Here is a 16,620-nt window from a genome sequence, read left to right on the forward strand (position 1 = left end):
TCGTTTCCTTTGGGTTTTCGTTTAGAGAGAGAGAGAGAGAGAGTTTAATCACAACGGGCCGATGAGAGAATTTGGAATTTGAACAATTAGTAGGGGAGCCCTGACCCGGCCTGATCGGCGTTTATCCCACCCCAACCCGACCTTTTGCTACCAGCGATGGCGCAGAAGAGTTCATCTTCGTTTTGATGAAAGGTTTTCGCTCCGTCTAGCTAGAAGTTGATTCTTCGGTTGCTTCTGGTAGAACCTAACACCGGGTGGAGGCTCCCCCTCGAGGTACTCAGCCTACCTATGTCTTGTATCGAGTCTCGAGTTACCAGAGATAGAAACGTGGGGTTGTCGCCAGTGAAACGAGGGTGAAGGTCGAAACTTTGATGTCATGGGTTTACTTCGTAAATACGTGGCACGTGGTAATTGTTTCGTGGAGTTAGTTGACGCTATACTCGTTCGAACCGAGGAAATTCACGTATCGTGATTCGTATTAGTCGGCGTGGTGTCAGCGACACGGTACGTGGAGGTGTTACGAGAATTCTTCTTGGCGAATTCGAAACTTTTCGGAAATCAAGGTAAACGGTGTTGCTGCAATCGCTTTTTGTCTGATTGAGCTTGCAATACAAAAGAGTAAAACACGTTATTACTTTTTACGCTACGAAACGCATGACGGTTATAGAATGCATCGAAGTTATCGGGCTCGCTTGAAGTTAAGCCAAATGTTTTAATTATTTCGTAGCCGAGTCCTCGAAATTAAAGATTAAACGAATCAGTTATAGTAAATTTCATTTATTATACAGGGTGAGTAACCTAACGTCGCCACCTCAAATATCTTTGTTGTTTTTAAAGCCTAAGTATGAAGTCGACAAATAAGGGGCTTCGAAAATTAGCGAGTGATTAACGAGTGAACTGCGAATTTTTAATGGTTAATGCAAGGTGATAATGGACTGTGTCTGTTATGTGGACTAGGAGCTACTTAGAAAGTTTATAGGTGCACGGGTAATTATAGTCACTGAATTCCTAATGAAAGGAACTATCATTGTAGGTGTTTAAGAAAGGGTTCTTCCATTTTAAAAAATGAAGGTGACCTTGATATCTCTAAAAAAATATTTTTGTTGAACCATTCAACTTTGTCTTTCAGACATTTGTATCTTTAAAAACAACAAAGATATTTGAGGTGGCAACGTTAGGTGACTCACCCTGTACACGATACTATATTAGTAAGCTCTAGAGCCCTTGGAAAGTATCAGATTTATCGACTTAGAAAATTATGTAATAGGTCATGAAAATTTCGAGCACTGTCCTAACAGCATAGAAGGTACACATCCTGTGCTATTGTCACGTAGTATAGAGAAACATGTGACAAGCCTTTCACTATTCTTGCAACGGACAACATCTATTTTGTCGTGTTCCGTTGTCAACAGTTATGTCATCGTCAGAAACGGATTAATTATTATCGTGAACCGATCATTCGTAAACTGACATCCCATCGAAGGTAGTTAAATGCGTGTCGACACCCTCGTTTATTAATTACGGTGACTGGTGAGCGTGCAGGGGAACGATAACTTCGTCAACGATCGTAACGAGCCTCCATGACGAAGGGGAAACGCCGTGGACCGAAGAAAATTCGTAAACTTACCGGAGTTATTGGCGAACTTCTGCCTGAGGGAGTTGGCGAGGCGTTGGGGACCCGCCAATGCCGGAAGTCCGGCGAACAAACCGCTCAGTGTAGAGCCAACGCCGTCCTTGTCCTTCGAGTCGTTTAACGACTCTTCTGCACCTTGCGTCCCTTGGCCCTCCACCTTTTCAGCTGAATTTCGAACCGGGCCTGCAACACACAAATCCATTCCACTTCTTTTTAGTTTCCGTCACATCCTCGTAACCGAACGATTTCGCACACTGTTTCTATCAGCATTATTTAATTAATCAGTTTTTGTACTCTCCGAATTGAAGAAACAAATTTTTAGCGACATACCGTATCTGAAAGTGCACGACAACACCAGGGATACTCTAAAATCAACCAATAGCTGATGAGAAAAATGGACAGTTGAAGAAATTCTCAATGTTACTATTAATACATTCAGTACCAAACTAACTTCTTCATCTCATGTATCCTATTTCCATGCGAGGTAAAATATTTTTGTCGTCAAGTGAAAAGAGATATAATCGTGACTTTATTTGACGTCATTATTTCCACCTACGCGTTAGTATAGTTATCCAGGGTTATTTTGACAGTGATACGAAATGATTAACTAAATCTACTGGACTTCACGTGAAATATTTTTTTAAATTAACCGGTGCGTGGCATGATCTTTTTTAACAATACAAATGTGACGTGAAATGTAGACGTTCAGGCCATTTTGAAAAAGATACGAAATGATTAACTAAATCTGCCGGATTTCACGTGAAATATTTTTTTTAATTGAACGGTGCGTGGCATAATCTTTTTTTACAATACAAATGTAACGAGAAATTTAACTGAAAGCGCTACTGAGTTGTTTAAAACGTTCTCATAAAATGAACGCTACTGAATATCAGTTTATTAATACATACCGACATTAACTACATTGTACAGAATGTCTCGAGAAAAATAAGTGGAAGAAACGAATAAAATTTTCTCGGTTGACACTTCGTTTTTTAGAAAATTAGATTTGAAAGCTGGACGGAGTGCTAGACTTCTCAAGAAGTAGAATTAGTTGGCCATGATCAGACAAGCTTTCAAAGATGAACTCCTTAGCCCTTTGCACCTCGGAGCTATTTTAACTCGAATATTAAATATTTCTTCCGACCTAGAATATTTCCATTCAACTTGAATTTTTTTATTTTATAGATGTGAAATTGTATGTAAATTATAGGATGAAGACCAAAATTATGTTTTAATTTACAAGTGCTCCCATTATATGCAAATGCGAGGCCGGTGACAAAGGAAAAATATAAAAATGAGTATCTACTAGTATAAATATAATGATAATGTATAGATAATTTTTGTACACAAATTTCAAGAGACAGAGAGAGAGAGAGACTCGAATCAAATAGAATCTTATTTTCTGTGGTAGTAGCCTTTTTAGATCTGAAATAATTTAAAATCGTACTAAATTCTGTCATATTTTATATCCTTGCATTTTTTGAAAATTTTCAAAAGCGATAATTGCATAAAGATCCGCAGACTAATAATGTATGATCATACATTCTATTGATTCATGGTTAGCCATGATTGCCAGTTGATAAAATTTTTCTTTTTAGCTTGTTTTCTTAAGTCACTCATAAAATTATATAAGTTTAGAAGATCGTTAATTTCACGAAAGATTTTGTTGAATAATAAAGAAAATATTTTTCAATACGATTGACCGTATAGTTCTAAATATCCAGAAAGAAAATACGACTTACTCCACGTTAATATAATCACCGGAAAAATTATTTTATTTAAAAGACTAATTTGTGTATAACAAAGCGGTTACGAGTTGAGTTTTATCTGTAATTTTGTAACTCGAAGTGTTACAGTTAAAGTTAAGTGTATAGTTAAGAATACACGTCGCCAACCCTACTTGGCAGTAATCAAAAAGTTGTCATCTTCAGCACGTTTTCCTCTATCTATAGGCAGTAAGTTGATTTCATTTGTTCCTCCTCCAATACCGACACAATTTCCTTCACACTTCTATTATCTTACACAGAAGTTACCACTGGACGATCTATATTTAGAGCATTTACATCTATCTATAACATCTAGTCTTCCACACTTTACATGTTCCGACAACTGCACACATGTTAGTGTACTTCTAAAGTAATTTTCCTGATCGTGTTGTAATGCGATTATTCTGGCCACGTATTCGCTTGAATTAAATAATAAGTTTTCGGTGCTCCGAAACATGGCGCAGCCACAAAGATATATATTCTTTACACTTCACGATTCAAAATTTATCGAAATTATAGAAATTGATAAACTAATATAATATGTCCTTATTCCAAAATTATTAAATATGTTTTTTATACTTCACGACTCGAAATGATTGAATTGTTCGAAGTTATAGAAATTGTTAAACTAATATAATACATATATACTCATCGAAAAATGATTAAAAATATTTTCCCATTTCACAATTCGAAATAATTGAATTGTTCAAAATTATCAGAAATATTTTTATCACTTCACAATTCGAAATGATTGAATTGTTCAAAATTATAGAGAAATTGATAAACTATTATAATACATATATACTTATCGAAAAATTATCAAAAATATTTTTTCCACTTCACGACTCGAAATGATTGAATTGTTCAAAATTATGGAAATTGTAAAACTGATATAATATGTCCTCATTGCAAAATTATCAGAAATATTTTTTCACTTCACAATTCGAAATGATTGAATTGTTCAAAATTATGGAAATTGTAAAACTGATATAATATGTCCTCATTGCAAAATTATCAAAAATATTTTTTCACTTCACAATTCGAAATGATTGAATTGTTCAAAATTATGGAAATTGTAAAACTGATATAATATGTCCTCATTGCAAAATTATCAGAAATATTTTTTCACTTCACAATTCGAAATGGTTGAATTGTTCAAAATTATGGAAATTGTAAAACTGATATAATATGTCCTCATTGCAAAATTATCAAAAATATTTTTTCACTTCACAATTCGAAATTATTGAATTGTTCAAAATTATGGAAATTGAAAAACTAATACAATTTGTCCTCGTCGCAAAATTATCAAAAATATTTTTTACACTTCACAATTCGAAATGATTAAATTGTTCAAAATTATGGAAATTGAAAAACTAATATAATATGTCCTCATCGCAAAATTATCAAAAATATTTTTTACACTTCACAATTCGAAATGATTGAATTGTTCAAAATTATGGAAACTGATAAAGTAATATAATATGTCAATAAACAAATTGTATTATGATAATATATTGCTAAAACCAGCATGCATTGCACATTGCTCACTTTTCATTTCATTTCAAATACGAAACTTTTCTTACGAAGTATTGCGGCATATTGATACGGATACATAGATCTACATTGGCCTCGTGTTAGGACACTGATCGGGTACAAAATAAATTAGAAGACAGATTACAAAGTTATTGAAAGTTCTACTATGAAGTTGTAAAAATAGTTTAATGTAGAAGCTTCATGCGGTGTCACACGTTCCATATACAACACCGGTGTGTCAGTATCTTTGAGCTGCTACTCATCGTACAGTGTTCGATCCCTCCGAAAAAGAAGTTACCAATAATGCTCACTATGTGACATATTTTCCAGTGTACAGCACCTAATACACCATTAACTCTCGTACACAGATGTCTGAACACAATAAAATACAGAGAATACAAAAATTTTTAAAATTCAATATTAAGAACATATTTCCGGTAATAACAAAAAAAACTGAATAACAACTCTCGCTTAAATTCTCGCTGAAAGCTGACATTTCAGAAGAAAATGTCTACGAGTACCTAGACCAAGGAGGTCACAGGAAGGTCATTGAAACTACGTAGAAATGACCCTAAGCGTTCCACGAAGATGATATCATCAAAATGATTTTCGAAATCCACCTGGAAATCCTGCCAAGATGACATCGCTACGAAAGTCCTGACTGATTACAACGAATCATGAGTAACATAGTGATAATCGAGAAGATACAGGGAAAAGCGAAGCCGAGTTACATGTCGAAGGGTAGCTACCAAAATTGATATCGTGCCGATCAATCGATACACTGCTGGCTCGAACCAGGAAACTCGGTGACCTCAACACGACCGATCAACTAGATTCCTACATAGGACTTCTGTAAAAGATGAACCCTTACGGAGGAACGAGTAACGTAGAAAGCTGATACAAATGCATCGGCAGCTAAATAGTTTACCGGGGGGTGTAAGCTGTGCCGCTTGGGGTAAGGTTTCCGACATTTCGGTAGCGGCGGACAGGTGAGTTGATCGGTTGCCGTAGGAGATACCGAGGTGTCTATTGAACGGTGTCTGAGACAATGAGCGAGACACATCGGCGAAGTAGTGTGAACCGTGAAGAAAAGTTCGAATGCTCTGATGACTGAGAATACTTACTGAGACCGAAGGGCTCCCGATGACAGGGGCGTCTCGGTGTGTCTCTCCGTCGGGGTAGCTTTGGAACGTCTGCCCTCAGAGTCATCCCCGCCACCGTATCGTACGTCACCCTCTTCCCGTCCCCATGTTCCCCTAGCCTTCGGGGTGAAATTGCGATAGGGCGCAGCCGCGGTTTCCAGGATCCAGGGATTGGCCGCGGCACTGAGGCCGTGCGTCAGCCCCCAAACCCTCCACCATCAAACTATTCCGCATCCCCCTTCTCTGCTCTATTCCTCGTGCACCCTCTCCGCGAGTTGGGGGGGTAGCATGTCCCCGGGGGAAGAGGAAGAACAGGTATAACGGCGACGGTCGATGCTGCGCGGTATTTCTGGCGGCAGGTCGATAGCTGAGCTTCACCTGTACGACTCTGGGCTGATGGGAAAGAGGGTGCTTCGGACGTGGCGAACAGAATGGAGTTTGGATTCCTTTCGACATGAATTGGTCACCGATGTCACCGTTGCCCGAGAGTTTTACGGCACCCCACTGTCGAACGACGGGTTTGTCCTTCACTCCACCTACGAGCTTGCCTGCTACTCGGAGTCCAGGTTATCAGCACGAATTGTTCGAGACTCCGCGGTAAGTTCAATCCTGGATAACTGAGGGCACACCAAAATTGTTCAAATAATAATCTGAGTACCAAATATTATACGTTTCACTTACTCCGTTTCCTGACTCCTGTCTCGGATTGGCGTCGTCATCTCCACTCGTCAGAGCTCGGCTATCTAGGGTCGAGGAAGATACACCAAGCCTAGAAATTGTTATTCGGCATCGATTGAAATGACATGGTTATCTTAAGCTGCAAATGTGTCATTAAAATTTTAAAATAATTGTTGCGGGCATTTCTGGCGACAGGTCGATATGAACTTCACCAGTAAGATCTAGGGTCGAGGAAGAGTACACCGAGCCTGGAAATTGTTATTCGGCATCGATTGAAATGACATGGTTATCTTAAGCTGCACATCTGTAGTTAAAATTTTAAAACAATTATTACGGGCATTTCTGGCGACAGGTCGATATGAACTTCACCAGTAAGATCTAGGGTCGAGGAAGAGTACACCAAGCCTAGAAATTGTCATTCGGCATCGATTGAAATGACATGGTTATCTTAAGCTGCACATCTGTAGTTAAAATTTTAAAACAATTGTTACGGGCATTTCTGGCGACAGGTCGATGTGAACTTCACCAGTAAGATCTAGGGTCGAGAAAGAGTACACCAAGCCTAGAAATTGTCATTCGGCATCGATTGAAATGACATGGTTATCTTAAGCTGCACATCTGTAGTTAAAATTTTAAAACAATTGTTATGGGCATTTCTGGCGTCAGGTCGATATGAACTTCACCTGTACGACTCTGGGTAAGAGAGTCCTTCAGAAGCTGTCTCCTGCTCCCAGCAGTATTCTTACAGCTACATAGTTGAGAATGTTTCTAACTTTATTTGCCAATTTTTAAGAACATATTTTTGAAGATACTCCATGTAATCCCATTTAGTCTTCAAACATTGAATAATTCACGATTTTGATGTCAGAGGGTCAAACTGATCACCATCACTCCTTTCATTATCCAAATCTTTCACTATCCAAACTAAACTGGAAAAAACATGGGAGTTCGTGTGATAGAATAGTTACTTAATTACAAATTCAATCATTATTGATTGGTAGAGCAAAAGCGTGCTGGGTTGCTCTTGATTGAGCGGTTTAAATTTGAAGCATGCTCTCAGATATTTGGATAATCGAGATTGTATTCTATGCGAGGCTGTGTTGTAACTTTAGGGGAGTGTACGTCAATCGGCATTTCCACCACGGAGATTCGAACGCCATAAAACTGGCCAGGGTAGCTGAAAGATAGCTAAAGGGTAGCTAAAAGATAGCGAAAGGCTAGCTGTAATATTTATTAGGAGTCGATGCAATTTATTTTCCTATACGAGTTTTCTGCAAAATTTTAAACTTTAATATTTATTAGAAGTCCATGCGAAAAAGTATAAATTTAAAGAATTTGACTGTCATGGTACATAGTTGGTGAAAAAACATGCGAGTTCCTTTCGAACAAACCATTTTACCATTTTACCATTTGTTAGTTTCATATTATTGTGTCAGATACAAACTGTTAATGAATGAGACATTTTATATCTATCAAAGAACATGTAATTTAAGTAGAAATGTAGAATTACACAAGACATGGATTGCCGGAATTAATTATTATAGTATATTAAAGTCTGAGTCTACCTCAATGATTCATGGAAAATATTTTTGGTAATCAAAGTTTACTTCGCGTTCGCGAGATAGGAGCGCCACGTGGATACTCGTTAAATAATGATCATTAAACGGAGAGGAAACGAGTTTAACAATTAAAGTCGTTCAGTTTTAAAATTGCACGATTCTACTTTGCCGAGAAAGGGCAAAAATTCTCCGCGCGACCTATATTGGATCGTCCTATATATTCGTCACAAATTTGGACTCGCATTCGGATCAATATTTAAAACGTTCTTTTAAATTCGTTAAAGACCCAGACGTCCGTCTTGCTTTTGCATATAAAAACAAAAAAGATCTGGAAACTACTATGCCGCGAATTCTTTCACTTTTTGTGAAGACATTATAGACAGGAATAAAATATAAGATTTACAAGTATAAACAATTGTAATAGAATTTGACGAACTTATATACATATATACATATGCCAACGAATATTATACTTGTGAGCAAACTATTATTGCTCAATATGTATAACTAAATATATTCAAAATAATATTAAATATATGGTCGATGCAATGATAGTAAATATATGGTCGATCCATCTACACATTACCATATAGCAGGATTTAAACAGTGTTTAAACAATGTTTGTTTTCCTGGTAATTTATTTTTGTTATGTCTTAAATATGCTTTATTTACAATTTAAAGTTGCTGAGAGTTCAATGGAAAAAGTCATCGTTCAAGAAGATTCAGTGAAATTCCCCATGCGGGTAAGATTAATAAGGAGACTTGAGCGTGCGGATAGGGGTATAGTCGTTGCACGTGTTGATGTTACTATTCGGCTTTCTAGAATTGAGAGCAACCGCATATGCATCGTAGTATTTCATACTTCGTTAATTAAAATTATATCGTTTAACAAGTAGTGATAGATAGTTTAGATTATATACATATATTAATAGTTATTAATATATATAAATAAATATAGTAATAATTAGACTGCGAATCTCTTTATGCAAAATATATTAATAATATTTATAATATATATAAAAACATGTTTCTTATTTTCAACAATTTTAGGAAATTGGCAATAACATATGGGCGTTCTTAAATTGTCTTAATATTTTTCCTGTTTCAAATTACATCCATCCATTTTTGTTATAAACGCATAACATCCGCAGTCTACTAATAATGATGAACATAGTAATTTTTAGACATACAGGAGCTAAATATAAATTTATATTTTTCACTAATAATTTCATTGTAGTGAAAATAATATATTACGTTTTTATTTATATTTCGTTGCGTAATATATTTAATTTTTGTCATAAATCCATAAAATCCGCAGTCTAGTTGTTACTGAAACTTTGCACTTAAAATTCTGTGTGAGCACTGATAATATATTTACATTACGACAGACGCTTTATCATTTTGCAAACTTTGATGTATCGCCATGTTTTTGTTCTCTCGAAAGTTTCAAATAACGCTGCGTCAAAACCATGAATGTAATGAAATTATTCAATTCAGCGCTTTAACAAAATATTAAATTGTTGTAATAAATTTCATTTGTGAATAAAAATTTTCCTAGTTAGTTATGATTAGACAGCGGATCTTTATCCGAGATAAAAATTCTCTAGACAGATTGCAACAAATTTCAGTGAAATCTGTAATCAATATACAAAATTTCATGAAAATTTCATCTTACATGGAAAGGTCACATCTGTAGGGTCGCCGATTTTGATGAAACTTTTTGTACTGTTACTAGAGACAAAATAAGCAGACACGTGTCCGAGCTTTTTTACCAATGCTCATTTTTTACGAAGATATTTAACATACAATTTTTAGATTTCTCTGTATACAGGGTATGGGCGGGCGGGTGGTAGAACCGGGCAGGGGATCATTCTACATGTAAAAATAAGTCGAAAAAGAGGAATAACATTTTTTCGTTCGACGCCTCGTTCTCAAGAAAACCTATTTTGAAAATGCAGCAAACACACGTACTATTGATAGGAGTCGTCTGACGTGTCTGATCATGACCAACCAATTCTACTTCCTGCGTACACTAACTGCAGCACGCGAACGCGACGGATCTTCAAAGTCGATTTTCTCGAAAACGAGACATCGAACGAGAAAATGTTATTCCTTTCTTTCGACTTATTTTTACATGTAGAAACATCCCCAACATTATAGATTACAGGTTAATATGCTATATCGAGCAATTGGTAAAATTCTCTTAGTTACTAGTGTATAGGCCCATAAAGATTTTTATTTTTATACCTTTTTCCATGATGGTTGCAGTAGTCGTTACATTCTGTTTTATGTAAACCTATAAAGAAGATCAAATGGTGGTCAGTCTGCAGACCAAGTTTTACGTTTACTTTTATATTCTATGTTCTTATCTACAACATATACAAGGTGGTCCACAATTTAGTCCCCACGATTTTTGCAGTACTTTCGACAGTCTGACAAAAGAATGTTTGCAATAAAAGGTAATCAATTGTCAATGGTCTACAAATTGCACCATTTTGAGTTTTTTTTAAATAGAACTATGTATATCTGGAGCAGAACATGTTCCAATTGCATTCCACCTCTTCGTGATTTTTAATGGGTTGCTGTATACAAAGAATGCTGCTGAACGTCAGAAGATTAGAAACTGAAGAAATTTTCACCAATGTAAATAATAGGCTGCTCTACAGAATGACAATACCTACTTCTTTACGTTTGTCCGTGTCCTTTTTAAGTTATGCGCCGATTTTATACATTCTGAATAAAATCGGGAATTTTGCGAGGAGAGAAAATAAAATGTTATTATTAGACAGCGGAGTTTATGCATTTATGACAAAAATGTGTAGGTGCAATTTAAAACAGTAAAAATATTAGAAGGATTTTAAAATACTGCTATATCATTTTCAACCTATTGAACATATTAAGAAGGAAAATAAATTTCTATTTCACTCCTGTTCGTTGCAATTCAGGTAGAAAATTTCTATTTCGCATAAAGATCCGCTGTCTAGTTATTATGTTTTCTTGAAAGAAATGAAAGAAATTATAAAGCTTTGTTACAAACAAAAAGAGCCACTGTTTCATACCAATTTGTTCGTTCAAGGCCAGTTCAAGTTCATAGTATAATCGTTCATTGAACTTGTCACTTTACAATGCCAAGATGACCTTGACTTCCCACTGAAATAAAAACGTTTAAAACATGTAAACTTGTAAAGCATTGTGTGTCATAAAAAATTTGTACAGGACGGTTCGAACTAATGGTTTGTATTCATATGGTTCAATTAGTATAATTCCATAGAACTGAGATCGATGTAGAACGTAGATTTGTTCTACAGACTGCTATGCCACTATGGAAAGTTGAATGGGAAAAGAATAGAGCTCCCCGGAATGCCTAATCTAATAAACCGTGGCCTAATTTGAAAGTTGTCGAACAAGGTTTGATGACAAAAGGAGAAGAAGAAGATTCCGAGGGCCTATAATGAGCTTACTTATAGTTTCTTGGCTCGGCGAGACATTTTAAAGGGGCAGCGTTATGTTCTGCTAAGTAGACCGTCTAAAGCGTGAGAGCGTGACCGGGTGGCGAGAATCCAGAAAGAGATCGCTGCATCAGAATATCAGAGAATATTCCTGGTGTTCCAATGCATTGTTTAATAGAACCCCGTGTCAACTGATCCGATTACGCGCTGACAACAAATTTGTGGAAGACGCGGACTAGACTTTGCGAGACTCAGCGTCGCCAGATCAGGGGGGGGAGCACGAATTCAGGGGAAAAAGTTACCCTCTCTCTGTCAGTACCGAACTACCAATACTACACTGCTGGAATTAATACTGTATACTTTGAATAAAAATACTCTTTATTTCATGTTTGTGCAGAAATCAATCATCTAATCAATGATTGTCGATGAGTGTAATCATCGAATCAATCAATCATCTAACATTTACAAATTAACACGTTTGCTGCCAACAACGAGTTATCTCGTAGGTCGAAGTTTGTGTTTAGGTTTGTCATAAAACATTTTATATTAAAAATTATCTAAATTCAATATCTTTCCCATAAATACATGTTTTGTATTTTTGTTTTACAATTAATTAAAATTTGTTGGCGTGGTGGAACCGTTTTTGAAAATGTCGCTCGGCAGCGAACGTGTTAAGAAAACGGTATGAAAATAAAAAAAAAAGTATTATAGTTTTATTAAAAATACTGAATAAAAAGATCCATTTTAATTTCACGAACAAAACATTTTCTACATTCGTAGGACGTGAATTATTTCTATGTATAATCATTCGGTACAAATTTCAGTATTAAATTTTCAATTTAGAATTTAACCAGAATAATATCGTTGGATTATTCCTTAAATAATATTTGGAAGTTGTATGCCTGTTTTTGATACAGATAAATTTTGATTACATTGCTTGCGAATTTGATACACGTGGAATGTTAATTATATGTACATAGGAACATTAAAATTAAACTTGTTAAATTCAGAAGGCAGATAAAAGTTATTGAACTAGTTGTTCTCTTTTTATTAAGATTAAATTCATTTTATACTATATTGAATGCAACCTAAATCGCTGAATAACTGATCTCACTTGGAACCAGAAATGGCTGACTGTATTCGCGAATGGCGAAGGGAACTGAATAGTGAAAGAGGGTATTTTAACCTCTCGAGTAGGCAGATCAATATCGATTACTCGAATTAATGAATAACTGTACACGGATTGGTCGTGGGTTCAACGATGACCTAGTACCAGCCGATTTCAAATTTTTCAGCTCTTATAACGAGCATGGTTAAATGTCCGCCTCTTATCAATTTTATTCGTGCTGACGTTTGCAATGGTAAATCGTTAATTTGTATTTTATCATCAGCAAATGGAAAGTGAAAGATTTACATAGTTGTTCGATCAGAGACCACAATTTAGTTTAACAAAAATGTTTAATTATTGATTAAATTACTTATAAAATGAGAATAAAAGGCACAGATAATTGACAATACTTAAAAATTAACCAATTTAATTTTTTAATTGTACGTGAAATTTATTATTTTATTTAACTAATTTTAGTGTTCACCACGAGTTTGACACGTTATTATCCTCTAAGTAATTCAAGAATTTATGTTTAATAAGATTTGAACTTGATCGATCACCTAAAGAAATACAACTGTTAATAGTAAATACATATGGTGATATAAGCCCAAGGATTTTATTTTTTAATAAATGCAGGATATTTCGTGATCGAGAAAATATGATATGGCGGAGACCCATTCCGCACAAGCGGAGCGCTCTATTCGCGCTCGTTGAAGTTTCCAGTAATGGAGGAGACGAGTTGATCTCTCTGACGACTTATGGTTGAAATTCCCTATAAAGTTATAATTCTTTAATCGTACTGTGACCTAACCCAGGAGCGGGAAGAGAAGTCTCTGCGGTTCGCGGGCCGCAAACTGCCCAGGCCTGATGTAGATACTAATAAAAAATGCATTGCTGCTTGAAAAATTTCAGTCAGTAAAAATTGTTGTAGTTATCGTACATATTGTGTTGGATAGAAAGTAATTTCGGTATTTTACCCTTTGCACTCCAAGCTGTTTTAACTCGAAGATTAAACATTTCTTTCGGATTTAGAATATTTCCAGTCTCTATGATTTTATGCCGAAATGTTTAGTAATTGATTAGATACCGATATATTCCATAATCTAAACAATATTTTGAATAATGCTACAGCAATTTTTACTGACGCCTCAGAGTCGCCATTGGAGTGCTAAGGGTTAAGATGAAATAAAACCTTTAATCAATTAAATATTTTCTTATTTATTCTTTTTGGCAAAAGATCATCGAAAAAAGGGGGAAATATCTTATTCATTAATGTTCATTGCTTGAATAAAAGAATTGGGCTCTATTTCACCTTCAAATACTGAAATTACTTTCTTGCCACTGCAGGTCATGAAAATGTTCGAAATGTCATTATAAAAAGTAAAGTGTGAAGATAATGAATAAAATTGTACAACGGGTAAAAATCAGCCAAATGAAGTATGTTGAAGTAATACTATACATAGTACGGTATTGCAGTATTCGAAAATTGTAATGTGCAAAGAACGTTAGCGTGTTAATTGTTGCAGCAAGTCGACGGTGCGTGTTTTTCTACACACTTGGAACCGCAACAACTGTGCTAACAAGTCAACTCTTTCGCCGTAGTCTTCTCCTTTCCTCTTTTTCATTCATTCATTAATGAAACAAACCGCGAACTGTGAAACGTGGTTTCCAGCGTACGCACATAAATTTCACCGTAATTATGCATTGTGCGATTAAAATCGGTCTCTGCCAGTTTCCCACTCACCGTGGCGAGATTTTATCAAGATTTCGGCTATAAAGCGTCCAAGCTATAATTTGAGGAGGATTCTTCATTAGTGTTTTCGTGACAAATACGGTCGTGAAGGAACTTTTGTCTGTCAGAGATGCCACGATGGATCGCATCCTCTTTGGAATAACAATACCTCGACGAAAATTAATTCCTTCCCAATTCATGACTACACTCTGGAATTTTATGCGAAATAAAAAATTTGTGCATCAATTGCGAGTAGTGATGGGCATATAATACTCTGTCTTGCAAGTTTTCAAACAAATCTATCACCACAGAGTTTCGAATCAATTCGGTATTTATTCGAAATCAGAAATTCTTGAAACTCTTGACATTCTTCAAACTCTTCAAAGTTCTTGAAACTCTTCAAAATTCTTGAAACTCTTCAAAATTCTTGAAACTTCAAAATTCTTGAAACTCTTCAAAATTCTTGGAACTCTTCACAATTCTTGAAACTCTTAAAAGTCTTGAAGTCTTGAAAATTTTAAAAGTCTTGAAGTCTTGAAAATTTTAAAAGTCTTGATAATGTTCATAAATGTTATATTTTTTATAATATATTGATACGTTCATACTGTTATTCATGTCGAATATTTCCAATCGAAAACTGATCGATTTTTGTTTAAAATATTTTTCTATCAGATTATTGCAAGCACTTAATTGAAAAATCGTGAAAAGTGTTATGTGGGACACCCTGTATAATTTGTGGTGTACTTTATAGCTAATGTGCATGACGATTAACCCAGTATCCAAATAACAACAAATCATTTTACATTTCTAAGTTGGTAATATATTATACAATTTAAGAAAATAACAAATTTAGGTAATTTTCAAATGGTTCTCCTGTAAAATTTCCTTTTTTTGACTTATGTCACTTTTCTTATGACTGAACGATACATATAATTGTTTTAAGCAGTCTTTCAATCATTTCTAATTCTGATTGAATAAACAAACTAGATGAACATTTTATATTCTGCACTTTAATTTCTATTATTTATAATCTATGCTATGTCTATAATCTTACTTGAATCAGAAAAATTAAATAAATAATTAGTTTGATGTAAAATATATTTCGTTCCAATGTGAAATGAAATTCGCTTGCCCCCGTTTAATGTTCAAATAATGAAACAGTTGTAATATTACCTCCGTTTTGAATCGCATGCAGCTTATCTGCACAGATCTGGATTCAAACAATTAAATTTACATTAAGCTTGAATTAGGTCAACTATTATGTAATGCTGCTTTTGATTCTGCTCGGGTTATTGTTATTACATAAATGGTAGTAATTACTGCATAAACATTGTATTTCAACCCATATCTCGGTGTGCGTTGAGATTAAAAACTGGAATAAGTGGGGTCACATTTCGATTACGGTTTCTCATTACGACAGAATAAAATCAGATAAATGTTTACCTAACTTATTAAGTATTTAGAGTATTCTCGAACATATTGGAATTTAAATAAGGTTACAGATAACTGAAAATCTTAAATATGCAAAGTAAAAATTTTGATTTTAATTCGCTAATTACATATTATTATTCTGACGGATGCAAGAAAATGAAACAGCAAAACGAAATAATTTATAATGTATTTTTTAGTTAGAAAATTGTACATGTAATTGTACATAAATTATGTATAATAATATGCTGCACCTTATATTATATTTGTATGAATATAAAGCTGCACCTTATATTATATTTGTATGAATATAAAGCTGCACCTTATATTATATTTATATGAATATAATGATAATTGTAAAAATAATTATAATTATAGATATAATTATAAAATTATAATTATAAATATAATTATATTGCCATTAATACTCGTTGTCTGTTTATGCTTATTTGATTTTTGCTGGTGTTCATATTTGTGCAGAAACATTATGATAATGTATAATAATGTAATATGCAATAGTAGATAAGAAACATTTTGGTGGATACATATCATTATTATTTAATACGCCAGATGAAGGGAGAGAAATTCAAAT

At 34.7% G+C, this 16,620-nt stretch overlaps 2 protein-coding genes across 5 annotated transcripts in view; one reads left to right on the forward strand and one right to left on the reverse strand.

Moving 5' to 3' along the window:
- Vacht (Vesicular acetylcholine transporter) overlaps nucleotides 1-6,217 on the reverse strand; it is a 130,347-nt gene extending 124,130 nt beyond the window's left edge. For 2 of the 3 annotated variants that reach the window (XM_076435028.1, XM_076435027.1), the window contains exons 1-2: nucleotides 6,057-6,217; nucleotides 1,628-1,816 (exon numbers count right to left, since the gene is read on the reverse strand). In XM_076435028.1, coding sequence (XP_076291143.1) covers nucleotides 1,628-1,816; nucleotides 6,057-6,141 — 274 coding nt within the window. In that variant the 5' untranslated portion in view covers nucleotides 6,142-6,217. Of the gene's footprint in view, nucleotides 1-1,627; nucleotides 1,817-6,056 lie in introns of those variants that run through there. The other variant, XM_076435029.1, reaches the window with a different exon arrangement.
- Nucleotides 6,091-15,089, forward strand: LOC143214255 (uncharacterized). Of its 2 annotated transcripts, none has more exons than XR_013010117.1 (2): nucleotides 6,091-6,671; nucleotides 6,807-15,089. XR_013010117.1 is itself a non-coding variant. In XM_076435033.1 (2 exons), exons 1-2 carry the CDS (start codon nucleotides 6,408-6,410, stop codon nucleotides 9,038-9,040), a joined length of 312 nt encoding a protein of 103 aa, XP_076291148.1. In that variant the 5' UTR covers nucleotides 6,273-6,407; the 3' UTR covers nucleotides 9,041-15,089. The 2 variants fall into 2 exon arrangements, 1 of the variants encoding a protein (XP_076291148.1); XM_076435033.1 differs by having other exon boundaries at nucleotides 6,273-6,671; nucleotides 8,993-15,089.
- Nucleotides 15,090-16,620: the final 1,531 nt, after the last annotated feature.

The sequence above is a fragment of the Lasioglossum baleicum genome, chromosome 12 (assembly GCF_051020765.1).
Source record: "Lasioglossum baleicum chromosome 12, iyLasBale1, whole genome shotgun sequence".
Lineage (NCBI taxonomy): Eukaryota > Metazoa > Arthropoda > Insecta > Hymenoptera > Halictidae > Lasioglossum > Lasioglossum baleicum.

Excerpts from the sequence above, each read along its gene's own strand:
- LOC143214255 (XM_076435033.1), top strand. The coding sequence starts at position 6,408 with ATGCTGCGCGGTATTTCTGGCGGCAGGTCGATAGCTGAGCTTCACCTG. Across the intron at positions 6,672-8,992 it reads GAATTGTTCGAGACTCCGCG|TTGCTGAGAGTTCAATGGAA; the intron begins GTAAGTTCAATC and ends TACAATTTAAAG.